The sequence below is a fragment of the Zeugodacus cucurbitae genome, chromosome 6 (assembly GCF_028554725.1).
Source record: "Zeugodacus cucurbitae isolate PBARC_wt_2022May chromosome 6, idZeuCucr1.2, whole genome shotgun sequence".
Classification (NCBI taxonomy): Eukaryota; Metazoa; Arthropoda; class Insecta; order Diptera; family Tephritidae; genus Zeugodacus; species Zeugodacus cucurbitae.
The window spans coordinates 69,852,156-69,871,024 of record NC_071671.1 but is presented as its reverse complement, the minus strand read 5'-3'; the positions used below and the strand labels follow the sequence as shown (position 1 = coordinate 69,871,024).

The following is an 18,869-nucleotide window of genomic DNA, read 5'->3' as shown; positions in this document are numbered from 1 at the left end:
TGGCGATTCTTCGCACGCTTTATTGATAATAGACGATTTCATCTGTTAAAAGCACACACTTCCTTGTTTATTTCTTGAATTCTTGGCCAAAAACAATGCTGTAACGATGCGCCAGCCTCCATATTCGCCAGACATGATTCCGAGTGACTTTTTCATATTTCCAAAAATAAAGAGAACCTTAAAGCGCCGCCGTTTTACAAGCATACAAGAAATCACTGAAAGAGCTAAAGGATATTACAAAATTAGGATATTACAAATTAGTTCGTGAAGAGTTTCGACGATTGGGAGAAGCACCTGCATAAGTAGATAATATCGAATAGGAACAATTTTGTAGACGCCATTTTTAATGTAGCCCAACGGATAAATATTTTTTCAGAAAAATTCCCGTTATTTTTTGAACACACCTTGTATGCTGTTTTTTGGTTTCCTGATATATGTCCAACGATTCTCAATAAGATTAAGATCAGTGGAGCAATCTGAACACAGTCTATTTTAATCAAACATGCAATTTGGCATCTTTATTTATAATATTGTAACGGAACTATACTATAGAGACACACCTCTGTTTCAAGATCTGCATCTTTCGCATACTTCACCTTGCATTAAAATTTATTTTAGAGAACACTCGAGCAAATCTTTGATTAACTACAACGTAGCATAAAATAAAAAAAAAAAATGTTGTCTGGTGTAATTAATTTTTTCCAAAAACAAAAAACTTTTTTAAGTACCCTTAGATACAGCAGAATACATACACAGAAATGTTAGCAGTTGATTGGCATTTAGAGTGTAGCAACTTGTGCTAGAGACGTTAAAAAAATAAGAGCACAAATGGCAAGTCTGTAATTTTACCCAAGTAAGCGTTGAATTATGATTTGCTACAACATTTGCGTGCCTGTACAGAAATCACAAGAAAAGGTGAGTTCACAAACAGCTTCACATAAGTTAAGTGAGTGCGGTTTTAATTATGTATCGTGCAATATCACATAATACAATAGCATATCGTAGCGACCTTAAGCAGATATGATATGTCATAATGTGGTTTTTGCCCTCATACGTTAATTCGTGCCACTCGAAAGGATTACCCGTTGCGTTTTCAGGGTTTAAATAAAAAACGCATAAACACTTGATACTTTGATGCACGAATTTATATAAAATTTGGTTATTGTTTTCGGTAAAAATGTTTGCCAAATCACTGTAAAAATAACGGCATCATGTTATTGAAGGAGAAACTGATGAAGGTTCATAGATGAATTCGAAGTTTAATAATTTGCATTACATATACATATGTAATTGACACTAATTTTAATATGACGGTTTAATTACTCAAACAAAAAAATCTTCAAAAATATTTTGAAATGCAAGCAGATATCTCAGAACTCGCGGCCTTGTAGCCTTACCCATAATTGCTGAACATAGAAAAGGCGGATCCAACACAGCACCAAAGCCTAACAGTAACTTAGCACATGCGTACAACTCAATTCATGTCAATGAACACGTGTTTGTGTTATGGAAAGTGATTAAAAAGTCAAGCCTTAACAATTTAAGATGCCGAGTGTGTGCGTATGCTGATGTTTATGCGAAACGAAAACTATAAAAAGTAGAAAAATACAACAAATAACAATTGCATTGGCACATATATGTAGGTGATGCACACACACACAAGCGCATTGCAATATATGCTGTTGTTGGGGCCACGTATACGCCGTGGAGTGCATGCATGCAAAAAAAATGGATTACGTTAATTTGAATTTAATGCCGCATTTACGACTGCCCAAGAACGTACATACCCGTACTAGCAATCAGTGAAGCTGGCAACATTCAAAACAGCATTTTATCAACGCGCTGTGGCAGTAAGTGTAACGCGGCGCGTGAGCTCCACGCATGAAAATGCAATTATGTGTCGTTCAATTGTGTTCAAACGCTGGTTGGCTGATTGGCTCATTTAAATGGCCGCCGAGTGGTGGTGGCGGCGACTAGTGCTTCGCACCGGTTCCACAGCCTGTAGTTGCAACGAATGAGTGCGACGCGCAAGGCTAAACGCATTTTGCTCAAATAAAAAAAAACTGAAACAAACACAGAAAAAAAACTTAATCCACAACATTCACTTTGTCAACACGCACACCTGACACTCGGATTATATACGTTATATATTTATATACGGTACATAGGTGCCCGGCAGGAAAAATGATGTTTATTTTAAATTTATAGTAGATTGCTATTTTTATTTCTTTAATGTATGAAATATAGTCTGAATTGTTTTGGAAAGCGCTCGCAGTACTTTTTATGCTTTTTACTCTTGGCAAAACGAGGTTAAATAGATACGTATATCAAATTTATTACTAGGCGAAGTGATTTCCATATCTCTTATTCATCCATCTATTATGGCGGAACTAGGTCTGTACCTTGAAAATATGAGTAGATATTGCATATTGGTGGGATAGACCTTTAACTTGATATGGAAATCACTTCATGTTAAGAGCCATAAACGAGTGGGATTATTAAGACAATATGCGGGATTTATGATTTTTCGTACCAAAAATATTTGACGTTGATCCAAATAATCTAACAATCTACTAGCCCTTCAAGATATGATCAAGTGTCTATTTTAAACACATTTATCTTTATGTATAAAATTCTTCAGTACTTGTGAACTCTTCCTCCGGCTGGACCGAGTTGAATGCTATTGTGCGTTTGGTTCAATTTAAATAGTGCATTGAATTCATTTTATATTTATAAATTTTTTTGATGTTTTATATTGGCCAAAACTAAATGACGCTGTTATTACTGTATTGAAACCGCCTAACGGTATATAAAAATTGTTTTGGGAAACAATTTTTTTGAAATGTTTTATAATTGAATGCCGCTACAGTCGTTGTACCAAATCTTCAATCCAATTACATATTAATTCCAATTATTTTATTATGTGTGTTTCATTTCATACTTTGCTTAATATCCTAATAGCTTGAAATATCATGCAGGACAACGTCTGTCGGGTCCGCTGGTATCCTAAAAATTGAGAGAGAGTTATTAATGTTCTGTTGCAGTCGAACTTGGGTCTTTTGTACTTGTTCATCATTATTGTAATAAACATATTTTCTTCAGTTCGAATGATGGACAGCTTGCTATGGATTTATGATTACATAAACTTACGGATATTATTATACAAATATATTGAAATTAAATTTTGAATTATTAATATTTATTACAAATATTATTCATATTTAGACGGTCTAATAATCAGTAGTTCATTTGAGCATTTGATCAGGTTTACTGGTTCACCTTAGCGACTTTTCCAATAAATGAGATGTGTCATATGTTTTTAGTAATTTCATTCGTACATACATATTAAAACTAATATAAATACATATGTATATCACGCAAGTGTAAATACGCACAAATGTGGATACTTTTCCATAGAGAACAAGGTGCATTTCCATTCACTCATTAATAGCCAAATCCACTGTAGAGCGGTTTATATGTTATATTTATATACTTATGGCATATACGCAATTCAGTGTTCATGCGCGGCATTTTCGTCATATTATTTTCTGCAGTTTATGACTATATATGAATATGTACATGAGTATATATGAGTATATACAAATATAAGTAGAACCATTTCAATTATTTATACATTTATTTATTATACACACGTATATGTATATTAGTATGTACATACTTAGAGATAATATGACAATGAAAGTCAATGAAATCGTAAAAACAATTTTAATCTTGTTGGTGCATTAACAGTTTTGTTATTGCTGGCATCGCAATTTGATTGTAGTAGGTTTAGTACGAGATTCCCCCTCATATGATTTGAAAAATGTAGATTAATAAGGTCAAATATTTAGTTCTTAAAGGAAATGTTCTCGTAAAATCTATAAAACGTTTTGAGAACTATTAGACATTATAGGTGTAAATATTTTCGGTTAGTAGGAGAGGCCATAAGTTGACCAATATCTTTTCATCAAATGACTTGAAAATAATTGTAAAGAAAATAAGTAAAAATATTGTTCTCCAAATCTTTATCCAAATAATTTTTGTAACTAATTAATTATACGAACGAAATTATCAAACAATTTATGTGTTTCAATAACAAAAGGACTGAAAACCGGCAATGGCAGGGTACTATCAGTTTTCAGCGGTTTAAAATTATCTGAAGGGCTTTATCAGTTCAGGGCTTTATCAGGTCTCAGATTCATGTCCTGAGGAGTGGTTGGGCCACTCTCCATATATCGGCTGCTCGAGGAACTATAATAAAGTTCTCACTAATGTTCACACAACCTCGCATGTTACTGTTACATTCGTTGTTCTTCAAGCTACATATTTATTAGCCTCTCAGCAGAAGTATAACGGCTTTATACTCCAATCAACAATAAATTGTTTGCAAATAACACCACATTAAATCATTTAACGCACGCATTCGTTGCAAAATAAAAATATTTGTACATTAATCACCATAGTTTATTCCATTTTTTAAATATTCCTTTCATTGTTTAATGACTCAAAATCCGTTAAGCTTCATCTTAATTGTCTAGTTGGATTTCTTTATTATTATAGATATATTTTTTTAACTCACCGAAAGTCGTTCATTTCATACCATAAATGACGATCATAAATTCTGTGGTCGAATAACAAAAGTCAAAATGTTTGAATGGCGGCATAGCAAACGAACGCACGAAGGCACGAACGATTGCACTAACGAATGAGTGAGCGAACGAAATGTGTCAGTTTGAGTAAAATATGAGCCAAACTGCCAAAAAGCATTAGCAGGGCAAACAGCGGCGAGTGCTACCAAATGTCACGATCAGTCAAATCGGCAGATATCTAACGGTAAATGCACATACTCGCATGGTACATATGATAATGCCTGAATGTGTTTGAGTGCGTATCGCACCGCTAAATTATTTCTTTTATTTTTACGCATATTGCAAAGGTAGATAGCCAAGCATTGGATCGGTGCTGGGAGTTAGACCGTGCATAGGATCGTCAGCTAGTTCTGTGGGCAAATATATATATGTACATATCTTACGGTTGTGGGCGGATTTATTATTGACGTGGTTGTGAGCTACTGATTTAATTGGAATGGAAAGTGTGATTTGGAGCGCAAAATATGATTCAATTCGATTTTTCGGCGCAGAAAAGTTTTATTATGTACTACAAACTCTCAGATCTAGAAAAATATTTTTTAATTAAACAGCGCGTTCAATAAACATTTCGTGCAACTGGTTATTTATTTAGCAAATAATTTATAATGACTTCATCAAAGCGCCAACGAAGACATCTAGTGGAGGCTTTTGGCAGACAAGTGTAGCGAACTGCAACCGTGCACCAACACCAGCCATCATCACAGCACATACTCGTACTGTGTGCCCCAATCTAGACAGTTGCCGCGATAGAAATTTATAAGCTGCGCTACATGGGCACTTGGCGCAACCAGCGCGCATGCGTAAAAATCCGCAAACGCAGCGAAAATATTAAATGCGAATATGCGAACAAATATGGTAGGGCTGGACTGTAGCGGGAGACCGAACGCCGCAACTACGACAAAGCCACGACGAAGTCGAAACTACAGAGCTGTTACTTGTGACGGAGAGTCGCTTAACGAATGTATCTAAAGAAAATATGCACCGTATGCGTTTGGCAACTGTTTTGGGCATTGCACCACGTAATTGGCAATTATTGCACGCCTGCCAGGCGGTCAGCTGTCTGGTAGACACACAACAACTCCACGCCGAGCGTACTGGGGAATGCGTGTGGCTGCGAGAGTGCGCCGACGACGGGTGGCACGCTAACGCACGCCCCACTGCATACAGTGGACTCGGCGTTGGGGGTGTGTGTGCGTCCACGACAATCGACACAAAGTGCCACAGCGGGCGCTTTTGTGGCACTCACTGGCGGCTACGGTACCGACAAATGCTGCATGCTCTTGCCAGCTGCCACAGTGACGGCCGTTGTCTACTTCTTTTGTGGCGCTAGTGTAACGTGTGGGCGTGCGCAAATTGAATGCGTACACCGAAATGGAATACCAACAATAAAAACAACAAGAAGCAGGAAAAAACATCAATCAATCGATGCACAAGTGGGAGATTGGACGACGCAGCGCGCCAGGCTTAGGTTTTTTTAGTTGGAAAAATACTTTTACCGGCAACTGTCAGACGCAGACTCGGTAGGGTGCAATCATTGTAAAATTTATGTTTGGTGCGGTAATCAGCAATAATATTTCACCTTAAACGTATGTATAGTATACACCAAGTCGCTAATCGATAACGTTACTTGAAGAGTGTTGGCTCATGCAGCAAATGAAGTCACTAGTTTACTCCTACTGCGTTAATGTAATATTATTGTTGTTGCGGCTGTCTGTGCGTCTGTCTGTATATGAGTGTATGAAATGGTGCGTTTGTATGCGCCAATTAAAGGCATTTTCCTCGTTTGAGTCGTTGATTTGCTCTACTTTAGTATATTTCTGTTTTAAAATGCAGCGCGATAAGCCGCTGCACGCATACACTCAGCTGCTGGTGACACTAAGCGCATTCATTGGAGCTGAGGGAGTGGTTTGACGGAGCATATAAATGCACATAAATTGTCACTGATTGTATAGGGTGCACCAAAAGCCAATAAGTCTTATATAAAACGACCTATTTTCTTGTTATATTTGGATGAGTGTCTGTTCCAATTTTTACTTTAACTCTTTATATGAACCACTTCAGATCTTGACCAGGCTGTGGACAGGATTTAGTTTAGGTTCCCCATAAGCGACGAAAAAAAGTGGGGAATTCGTCGCTCTGTGCATATTGTCTTGTCTCAGGACATTTGAAGGTCTCAGTTAGCTACTGCAAAAGTGCATGTCATGGGTCAAAAGACTATACCAGCTTATATTTTGATTGCATTTTGAGAGTTTAGCCACCATTTCGGGGTCGCTTTCCTGGACGCTTTGCAATCCGAGATAACCTCCTCTTCCTAGCAAATAAGATACTGGTCTTTACTGTTTAACAAATGAAATTCTATCGAAAATACCTTTGAGATCCAATTAAAAAGCGTTTAAAATAACAGCCTTTTGATCTAAGCTACATTAGACTTACCTGGTCATAAGCTTCTTTAATCCTAATTATTGTAATCCGTTTAATTAATTTTCAACTTTATATTCCTTTCCGAGACTCTGAACTGCATTCCAATATAAATTTTATCATAACTCATTACCGAGAGTTATCAATCACGCTTTGGTAGACTAGGTTTTGCTCATTGGCGCGTTTTCAAATCCCCGCTTCGCTTGATGGTGTTACAAATAATGCGTCAAATTTAACCCACAAATCGCTATAGAAAGAAACACCGACGCGTAATTAAAGATTGCAGTGGCGCAAAAAATGCGAAATTCCACACAAATCAAAAGATAAACGTAATAAATGATTGGATAAAAGTGATTCGATAAAAACGCATTTGCCATTTTCGATTCGTTAAGTTTTTTGAGTGTAGTCGATTTTCGCACTTCCAAACTTGGGCGCAAACAAATTGTTGCATAGAGCCATGACAGAGTCTGAACTAAAGTCGTCGCAGTCAAAAAACTAATCGTGAATAAGAATGTGAAGTGAAGTCTTGCCTGAGCGGCAGTCGGCCGATAAATTTGTTGCTGATGTGTACATATGTATGTCTGCAGACGCGATAGGTGCATTCAATATATATATGAAATACTGGAAAGAAATATGAACGCTTGAGGCTAAAGGCCAGGGGAAGCGTTAAATGAAGAGGTGGCGTGCAGCATCGTCGAAGAAATGCCGTTTATGAAGTCATTCATTGCAACATTGCAGCGCTGCGCTTCACTGCACTGGCTGCGGATCTGATCGGCACAGCTGCTGCAAAATTTATTATGGTCATGTTGCGCGCCGCGGATGCACACAACTCTTCGGCGGTGGCCATAAATGGGCAGAGGTGTGTGCGTGCCGGCATGCGTGAGCGGGTGCGTGAGAGCAAATAGGAAGGATTATGCGCATGCGCGCTTACTGCAAAGCATACCACAAGCCGCACTTACCAATCACCGACCGATCGGCGGTGAGCAGAACAAACGGGCTGTCGATCTGGCTGTGTGTCTGTCTGTGTGATTAGTACTAATTAGCAACAAATAACGATATCAATCGCTAACACAACAGACATACAATAGCACACAGCCAGCCACCAGTGAATTTATGGTCAACCGACTGATCAGCAAAGTGCGCCTGTGCGCTTGTGCGTGTTTCCGATTGAGTGTGTTTGTTGTTTCTATATTTGTTGAGTGCAACCGCAAAGGCAAGTTGCCGGCAAAAAGCCACAAGTAACGCTAGTGCGTTTCATATTTTGCAGAAAAGTGGCAGCAGAGACACTTTTTCGCTTTTAATTAATGCGATTATGTGACAATTAGTTGCGCCAAAAATCGCTTTGCGTCAATATGTATGTACGTTCACACGCGAAAATTACCAAACCACAAACACTTGACGTACAAATCGATACTCCATCGCTGCTCCGATGATCTATCGATCAAACGGTTGTTTGAATGCCGGGCGATACCGGGGCTGTGAAAATTGTATACGCTCGCACGGTCCACTTAAGGTTGGAATTTCTTAATTCAGCGGAAAAAATGGTTTTAATTATGGCGCATGATTTGATTTTGGGATTGTTTTTTTTTGTTTTCAAGTTTGCCGCTTGAATATGGCGCGTTAATTGTCAGCCACGATGAATACTTCGAGTGCCACTTCAAATGCCATGGGATCAATGTCTCTGCAGATGTGCGATGTAACACATTTTTATTAGAAGTATAACCGATAAATTTGATAATACTATAAGTACGGACACTTTAAAATGGAATTTGATATTAGAAATAGCGGATGAGATTAAACGGACGATTTGTTGAGAGATCTGATTTACTTTCGCAAACACTTTGTTGTCCCAGTTAGCATGTGGCTTAGCTTATAACCAAAGCTTAGATTATACCATGCTCAAAGCAAACTTTAATATTCTCAAATAAGAACTAATATCTTCAAAAATCTTGACCTTGAAGTTTCCGATTTCCTCACTGTCAAAAGCTGAATTCATATATAAACTCAACAACTATTGGTATAAACCAGGGTTCATACATATTGAGTTTTCAACGCTGGAAAACAATCAGAACCTGTGCAGTAGCGATGTCTTTCTGACTGATGTCGCTTAGGAAGACTCATTTCGCCGCAATCATGGTATGCTTACTGGTCATTGTCCAATGTACACATGCGGTGAGGTTAGGGATCAAACCAGACGCTAGCTACCAAAGATGCTTGAAGGAAGGCGAAGTTGAATCATCCAAGCACTTTCTCCTTCAATGTCCAATATTCTCCAGCTTAGGCTAAAACACCTCGGTAGGCACATTTTCGGCGAACCCAGCAAAGTGACTGGGTTTAGGCGACTTAAGAACTTTACAATATTGTCCAAGCGCTTTGTCGAACCATAGGGATCTTGGTGATCTGTCAAGAGTATTTGGGTGTTAGAAGGGACAGTCGCCTAAGTAAGACTCTCTACAGTTGCGAAGATCTACCCCTTGACCCAACCTAACCTAGTTTTAAACGGGATAACCTCTATTTGGTGTGCTAGTGCCTAAACAACTTCATACCAAAAGCTATGTGCATCTAAAATGATTTCGAAATACCAAAGGAGGTCAGATTCTTTTGTTTTTCTAACAACCATCAAAATTTACTATGCTAACCAATTAAAAATATAATGTTAATATTTTTAACCTTCCAGAAAGACCTTTAGTTATCATCAACGGAAAACAATTGCTAAACCCAAACGAAAGTCTGCTTTATCAAGAGTATACTTTGACAAAGTTGTAGACATGATTTCGTTGTGTAATTAAATCGACCATGCAACTAACAAGAATCGGCTAAGCTTTAGTACTATTAGACAACGTACAACATTAGTTCGAGTGTTAGTGAACGTCACTTGTGATTTCCAAGAAGAGAATTTGTTAAAATATTTTCACCATAATGGGTTGGTTGACATGCACTGCTGAAGCATTTGACATGCATCTCCAGAGAATACGAGTGCATAGCCGCTGTAACAAGGCATACTCGTCGTGTTTGTCAACAAAGTAGCTGAGTGAAGGCACGTTGCGCTGCCCAGAAGAACAGCGAGGCGAGAGATCGCAGTGGGGGCCAATGTGCGTGCTATCACATAGAAGTGCGCTGTTGCTGGCTTTCAGTTGCAGTGCGACAATTTGACAACTTCAGCTATTATATGACAACAAAGTTAGGTACATGTAAGCGAAGACAACAGTCAATAGCTCAGCGGTGACGTGTCATTTCATGCTTTGACGGCTTATTGTTGCTGCTGAACAGTCTTAGTCGGCTTTGTGACTAATTAAGCAGGAATGTAGAGCAGCGATTATGAGCGATGACGTTTCACTTTTGAAATGCTTGCCAGTCTGTAGATGTGCTGTCATTCACGCCCACACTTCCAACAGTTACGTAACTTAATGTTGGCTCCATAAGCGTCTCACTACGTGTATTTATGTACTTTGATGCAGCTGCACTGTCAAGCGGTTTGAACAACAACAGTGCGTCTACCAATCAGCAAGATTGGCAAGCTCATTGATGGATTGCATGTCAATGGATTGTTTGATGTATGCATGTGAGTATGTAAGGTCATGTGACATATTTTGTAATGTGTGATTCTGCAAAATAAATAAGAATTCTTCACTAATGGTTCATTAGAGTTGAAATATGCTGCTTTGAACGTTGGTCTTTATTTTGCTTCAGCGTATCAGTCTTGTTTCAAGCCAAGGAATCATTCGTTGAGAAAGTGGTAGACTGACCACTCAAAGCATTCAGAAGAGTTTATGTGGAAATCAGGTGAAAAGCTTTTAGAATCGCTGGAATTCAGCTCAAAGTTGGATCGCTCAGAGATGATCGCTAGGCATCTATATGGCGTCGTACAAGAGTCCGCTGAGAAAACTGTAGGCCTGCTGTGAGTATCAAACGGACACAATTAAAACCAGTTCCTTTAGAAGAAACCACAAAGCACTTTGATGTTCCCATTACTACTGTCTTCTCTTGTATATTATTTATATAATATTTAATTTTTCAAGATATCTAGAAGGTTTGAAGGTTCTGATTCAAGCACTCTTGGAAAAAGTTGGTAATCCTCTAATGCGTATCTTCGTCTGCTGCGACCCACATGCAAGTGGAAGGATGTAATGTGTCTTTCCAGCACACTTTCAACACACATATGTATCTTGCAAAGATTTACTGTCTCTTCCCTAATGATCGTAGTGCACGCAATCACCATAGAAAGTGGCCAGCTTATACTAACGCCGCTTAGCTAACATGAGCATGATTAAGGCACATACGAACAAGTACAAAAGTACGACATAGATTGTGAATAGATATCGTCCGAAATATATACCCGCAGCAACGGCTTAGCAGACAGCCCGACAGATGCATGGACAGTTGGACATGGGTGTACAATATTTTGTGTAAGCATTTTTTGTGCAGCGCGATAAACATCGCTGCTTGTGTATGGTGTCCATATTTTTTGTGGCATGCCAAGCGTGAGGTGCCATTTAATTTGTACCAATGCTGATCGCCGTTGCTGCGATCACATATCAACGCCAACGATTGTGTTTCGTGCGATCGCTGCCCGGCCCGATGGACCGATATCGGCGTTTCGATCGATCCACGGATCGATACCCAGTTCGTGACCCATTTATTATTATTATTTTTTTCTGTTTTAATGTCGTTTTTGTTGTATCCCGTTGCATGTGTTTTTGTTGGTCTTGCAAAATGTTGTATAGTTTCCATGTTGTTGTCGTACGTGTACACAATTGTTGCAAGTACTTATCGCATAAATTTACTCAATGTTTGATCTTGATCTGTAAATCATTTCCGACATTACAACACGTGATTGACCACGTTTATTCTGTTGCGAACTGAAAGGAATTAAAGAAAACTGTGTATGCTTACAGGATGTGTAGATACTGGTAGTGTTTGTTAATGTGTGGATATCAACAATAATGCGTGGCAACTGGGCTGCTAAGGTTAGAGCAGTTAGAGAAGTGATATTTAATATTATTTAATAGGTTTTCGTGGGAATAGTAAAACGGTAAACATATGTAGATGCCATCGTGAGTCAACTGCCGATTATAACGGTTATGCAACTTTTCGATACCATTTTTGCAGAACGATTGATCTTTTGCTTCAAAATAGTTAAAAAATTGCTGGTGTCGAATTCGGAGAGTACGTTCTAATGAACTGAGAGACGATGTATTGCAATGTCCATAAGCGCTTCGTTCAATACGATCTTCAATTTTAATCAATTTCTGGGCGTTCACGGAGTTCCGTGCTTGTATGGAATTTTGACAACTTTTGGAGGGTTACTTCGCTAGGTTTTTTCAGTCATCAGCCAATGCGTGACTGCATCTAGAACCCTAAATACAAGAAATCCATTCATTACCCACAGATTGGAGTACCTCAAGCTCTAGTTTACTAAAAAAGGATTGTTTCTTGCTGTCGAAAGTTGGATTTAGAGAACCAATTAATTGTGCCCATCTAGGACTTGGAGTCGGTCGGTTGTTCTTCTCTATAAAATCTCTAGCATTTTCTTCATCTTCTCTACATATTTACATACCCAAATGACAAATTGCAGCAGAAGATTTGTCTGCGCAAGCGGCTTCCCACTCAAGCCATAAAACATTGTCTGTTGTCGTGTTAATTTGCAACATTTTTCAAAGGCACTGCCACCAGGCAATGTACGCGCAGTACTTGAGGCGTACATGATACAACTCGGTTGAAACGTAATCGCAGACGCAGCCGGTAGCTGCATAATAACAACTTGTCCGCAGTTGCACGCTTCTAGCTTTGCATTTTTGTAATTCCTTTTTTCGGGTTACGGGATTATTGTTATGCCACTATGTATGTTTTTGTTGTAATATACAGATTTTGTGCTTCGACGGCGTTGTTGTCATTATTCAAAATAGTTTTTTTTACGAAACTGTGTATTTGTTGTTTTATTGCCTTATAGTTTATTTGCTTGCAGTAATTTTGCCTTTGAGCTAGCTCTCAACCACGCTTGACAACACAGTTTGTCAAAAGTAATCGCTCCTGACAGTGAATGCAACGGCGGCAGCGCAATTTTGGTGAACTCACTGTGCACGAGTACATGCCACAACCGCCGTCCGGCTGGGATCTGCTCAACACGCGCCCGGCGGCCGGTAAAAACACAAACATTTGAAATTTCAGCAATTTGTCAGTCACTCAACCAACTATTCAGTCAGTTAGTGCGAAACGGTTCGCCCGTCCGTTCGCCTGTCTTGGCTAGAATGTCATTTCCTTTTGAAAATTGGCGCAGGCGACGGAGCTCTTTGACATTTTGGGTGGCCTGATTTATTAATGTGTGTGTTGTAATATGAGAATGTGAAGGGTGGAGAATATTGGAATATCGACATTGGATACCGTTGCAAGTCGTTGTTGAAACCTGACAAACTGTCAGAAATGACAGTTGCAAAACGCTTGTCACAATTACATAATCTAGAACTCACTGTAAATGTTATCTATCGGAAGATAGCGAAATCGATAAAAAACTTCTAGTTTTCTGTCAGCTGATATGCTGATTTAAATATATTATTTTGACAAGGAGTATCAAGAATCAATGTACACATATATAGGTCTCTAACTACCCAACATCTTTCAATGAACCGAAAAAGGTTTACGCTTAAGACTTTTCATTGAAAATCATTCTCTTGGTCCTCTGAATTCTAGCTCTTCTTTGCTTTAACAACTTTTTAGTCCAACTAAAGGAATTAAAGCTTTAAATTCATTTGTTTTCATACTTAAGGGCCTTTAAGTCATGTAATCAGCATAAACTTTTCAAGTACATATCCAGTTGTGGCGGTTGAAACTGTTGAATTATCTTCTTTCTTTCATTCCACAAAGTGCAGAAGTAAGAAGACGAGGTCTTTATGTAGAAGTTGGCATTAAGAGGCACTTGACAGCTGGCGTTGAGCGGTACACACGAGTTTAACGAAACGATCAAGGAGTAATATAATGCAGAAATATTCAAATGAAAGAAACAAGTTTCAAGCAAAGCTCGGGCAACATAGTCCCATTAGGATGAGTAAGGAATTTTTGCAACAAATTATTTCGCATACATAAATAAGTAGGGAATTTGTAAGCATTCATTGAACCACTGCTAACTTAGGAATGGAAATGTTTGTTGTATTAATCACCTACTGATGCACTTGAAAGTACAATTTGCAATCGCTTTGAATTTCCACTTAATGCAATGGCAACATTTTCAGACAGTTTGGCAGACAGCAATGGCAATGAATGCGTTCAGTTAATTAAATTTCTCATGGAAAAGAATTTGCAATTGACCAGAGTTTTCGTTCGGTTAATTGAGAACTCTGGCAAATGCCACAGCCATCAAATCGTGCCGGCTGACAGCTACGATTAACGACTTTTTAGCGCCATGCGAACGGTGGATTGCGTTTACAAGGCGTATGCTTCATTTTCGCCAAACACCTTCGACAAACTGTCGCATGCATACAGCCATGAATTTAATTTATAAGCCGGCCGCTAATTGTCTGGTTTCGCCCCGCCTTGGTGATTTTCGTGGCAACAACTTCACGCCGACCACTTTGTCCAACGGCCTAACCAAAATGAGTTTTAACAGCCGCATAAATCGCAACCAAATGCAGCGTAACGATCCCGTCGACTCGTCATAAATGCATGGATTTGGTCAGACGCGCCAAAAATATGCGCCACAATGCTAAAATGGCTGTAGCAGCTAATAGCGAGTCAACCTGATCCGATCCACTGCGATCAGCTGTGTGATCCACGTTCCTCCAATCGTCAATGCGGCTTTTTGTGGCATGCCAAGTGAAGCGTGGAATTGTGGGATTTTCTAGCTCATTACTGCAAATCAATGTCGTGTCCGCTAACGAGCACTATCCACCACAAATGTGCGACGAGTGCGATTTAATGCGCAAACATATTCTCGCATAACTTTTTACGTGCGTACGGTTATAGATGCGATTTTGTCTCTGGCGCAGCACTTAATGTGTTGACAGCTTATGTGGCTGTGACTGCCGGTTAATAAAAAACAACTTTTATTCTTTCAAATGATGATGATCTTCACAAGAATTTTTATTTTTAACGCCTATCTTGCCTCAGGCTATCACCATTACGATGTGGTTGTGTGACTGCAGACCTTGGTTGTAAGGATAAATTTGGAGATTTATAATTATTAGATTGAAAAGGCACCGGTTAGTAATTGATCTCATTTCTCCTCTTAGAAGGCTGAACATATCTTCTCTTCACAGGACTATGTTACAGGATCAGTTTTAAAGGGTTCAATATGACATGAATCGGAATCAAATATCAATTATTTCCTGGTGTATTTCAACGAATACGCCGACTTCATTCAAAAATTGTAAGGGGTCGTTTCTTTTCTGGTATTTGTAAACTAATATACCTAGATCGCAGAAGCAAGGAAAAAATAATTTCTCAAATAGTTTGTCTTTTACCTTTGCAGTAAATAAAAAAGTAGTCTTCACATTAAATAATTTATTTTTTATTATTTATAAAATATTTCAATTGATTTGCTAATTACTCGTATAACTCTTGCACATTAATACATTAATTATTTGGCTTCAATGATTTCGTTACTGCCATAATCCAGGTGCGATAACTGAACACCCTGGTGTAAACACCAGGAAAATTGGAGCGAGCGCAGCCATAACCAAAGGATACAATACCATACTGTGTGCCTTGACTTGTCAGAGCGCCACCCGAATCGCCCTGACAGCTATCCTGTTTTGGCGCATAAGCACATAACTGTCTATCGGTAACTTGACTTACACCACGGTATGAAGTTGTACACGTCCTTTTAGTCACCGGGAAAACATTAACTCCACGCAAATATTTCGTGGGACGTGCGCTACCCTCGGCTAGTGTACCCCAGCCACTGATAAAATACGAATTTGGCTCGTGATCGTATGTCGGCAGACGGGCGGCTTGCACATTTCCATTTAAATTAAATGGTCGACCTGTACGCAACAAGGCGATATCATTAACCGAAGATTTAGGATTGTAACTACCATGATATGTGACGCGATCGATAATGCGCAACTGACCGCCTTGTTTGAAATTGTCAGAGCCTACGCGTACCGCATGCCTTTTACTGACATTCCCGTAGACGCAATGCGCGGCGGTTAGTACCCATGATGCGCTGATAACAGAACCACCACAAACGAAAGTATTTGCCTGTATTACAGCCGCCTGCCAGGGTGCTTCGCTGATCGAGATCTGGCGACCGCCAACAATACGATGATCGGTGGGCAATAAAAGGTTGGAACTAGAGATGTTACCATTGGTGGGCAACTGGCTGATTATAGTAGAATTGGTGAGATTAATAAGCGTTACGACTGGTGGGGCTGTATCACTTCCCACTTCTATAAATTCCAAACCAGCATCCTCTTCTTCGCTATTAGCATCCGTCGCACAGCGAACGAAGGCACAGCAAGCGAGCAGAGCGAGAAGCGCTAACGTCCGTTTCATCTTCGTTGTAAAATAGAACTGTTTCTTAGTTTTCGCTACACGCGTTTTGTTGACCTTTTGCTGAGATACCTAGACGGGTTTGTCTTCATATGCTTTGTAAGTTCGGTTCGGTTACACCTCATTAATATGTTATGGATTTTGTTTTTGTATTTATGGACTGTTTGGATTGTATTCAATCGTATGCAAATCTAAGCAAAGAAAGAGGAGAAAGCGTTTAATTAGGTTAATAGCTTGCTATTAAGAATTCAAGAGTTCAATAAATTCATAAGTTTGTTTTAGCAAGAGCATAAATCTAATGAAATGTTCGTTAGTAGAGTTAAACAAACCAATTTGTCAATGTTTTGTTATAAATGTTATATGATATTCGACGAACACTACTCGATGTATAAAGACAAGGAAAACAGGTTTTCGCCAAACTTATTCAGTGAGCACATGAAGCTTTAGTTACGATGTAGAACTTCCAAAGTTTATGTTATGTTATCTCCTTATCTATCCAATTTTATAATTTTAGACTTCTGATTCCGTATCTTAAGAAGAGCTCAAAACTGAAGTCGGCGATTTTTTGGAAGAGAGAACGAGAGAAATTGTGGATTATGAGAGATATAGAGGTAGAAGTGGAGTTTATCAAAAGAAGGCCCCCATCTTGATGGATATATTTTATGAAAATTTTATTCCAGCTGTCTTCACAAAAACTTCCAGCTGGAGAAAATAATTCGGAACCGCCATATTTCGGTATTTGTTGGATCTCTCTCATAACTCTCTAGGAACTTTGAATTAGGTAATTTTCTAGATGATGTTTCACTCAGTGAAAAGATAACTTTTTATCGATAATTTTTTTGAGCATACATTTCTTTTCGAATTTCACCATAGGTATCACACTTTTAAAACTAATAACAATAACACAAAAATCATTAATAATATTTGTATGTATACTACAACAACAACATTAAATTATTTTATTGCTCAACTTTTACAGAACAATTAATTAGGAAACGTAATTAAGTGAAAATGCTGGAGGCGAACATACCACTCGTTCGAATGGAAAGCTCCAGCTGCGCTCCGTTGGGACTACAGACACCAAGCAGCAACTTAGAAGCGATGTTGAAAAGCGAAAAAACGGGTGTCCTGCTGTGCTTACAGTGAACGGAAAGAACAACCACTGGAACACAGCACTTGTGCTAGCTGTAAATGTCGGACAGCAATCGAAAACGGGCGAACGACATCGGCATTCAACGGCAGCAGTGGCAGTTGCTCGAATGAGCTTGTAATTAAGTTCGGTTTCCAGTTGGCGATTCGACTTGTAATACATGGCGAAAAAGAAACGAAAATATGTTGTTGCCCAAACACACAAAAACGGGCCAAAACAGCATTGCAGTTGGAAGAAGAATAAGCATTTCATTTGCTTGCCGACAGCGCGCACAGTAGCCGCAAGTTTGCAGCAAACATGCCAGTCACAGTTGCAACAACAGTTCTATTAGTTTGCTCCACCTATTGATAAACCCGCAGAATTCCGTTTAATTTAGCAACTCACCGGCCGTCGCACGATTCTTTGTGGATCACTGGAAACATGTTAATCCATTGGAGTGCTATCGTTGCCGGATGCGCGCTACGCTAGGAATGTGTGCCTGTGACTTGACATTTCGTGGCAACGAGCGTGCAACGCGACATGACATTTGACAGTCGAAATGTCCGCTGGCCACTGGCCGAGATCAGTGTTTCACGAAGAGGGCACAGCGTCGACAAGTTTCGACTTTTCAATTGGCAATTAGAAATTGGCATCGGGTAACTAACTACTTTTACGCCACCTTATGTGAGAGAGAGAGTGTACGAGTATATGTGTGATTATTTGCACTTCTTTGTAAGGCGGACATAGTGCTTCTGGCATTTACAAGTTGCCACCGTTCGTTGCAGGCGCGACGCGACGCGACATTAGTGCTGATGTGACACAGCGAGTGGCAGAGTGGCAGTTGCAACATGCACTTTACATGCATTGCGCGAATTGACAAGATGGCAAGATACGCGATGCGAGCTGCAATTCAACTGAACGGGGAATGGTAGTAGCGGCCACAACGTGAGCGCCACAAATGTCAAATATCAGTTGATGACAGAGCCGATTTGGAAGATAACACGTAAGCATAGCGCTGTGCACTCGTGTTGTTGCGATTTAAATGCGATAAACTTTGATACGGATCAGATGGGCGCCAGTAAGGGACTCTTGAGAGACATGGCATGTCAGAAGTAATGATAAATATTTAAGAAAAGATGTTAAAGCTAAAGAATTCACTGTGTTTTAGATTTTGTTAATAAATCTTTACC

At 39.2% G+C, this 18,869-nt stretch overlaps 1 protein-coding gene and 1 long non-coding RNA gene across 3 annotated transcripts in view; one reads left to right on the top strand and one right to left on the bottom strand.

The window, feature by feature from the left end:
* LOC114805374 (uncharacterized) overlaps positions 1-18,869 on the top strand; it is a 24,599-nt gene extending 5,730 nt beyond the window's left edge. The window contains exons 2-4 of one of the 2 annotated variants that reach the window (XR_008472004.1): positions 17,065-17,161; positions 17,231-17,331; positions 17,530-18,868. This is a non-coding gene — a long non-coding RNA (uncharacterized LOC114805374). Of the gene's footprint in view, positions 1-17,064; positions 17,332-17,529 lie in introns of both variants that reach the window. The other variant, XR_003753377.2, reaches the window with a different exon arrangement.
* On the bottom strand, positions 15,616-16,650 carry LOC105221477 (trypsin alpha). Its single transcript, XM_011198508.3, has one exon. The coding sequence runs from the start codon at positions 16,551-16,553 to the stop codon at positions 15,633-15,635; it is 921 nt and encodes a 306-aa protein (XP_011196810.1). The 5' UTR covers positions 16,554-16,650; the 3' UTR covers positions 15,616-15,632.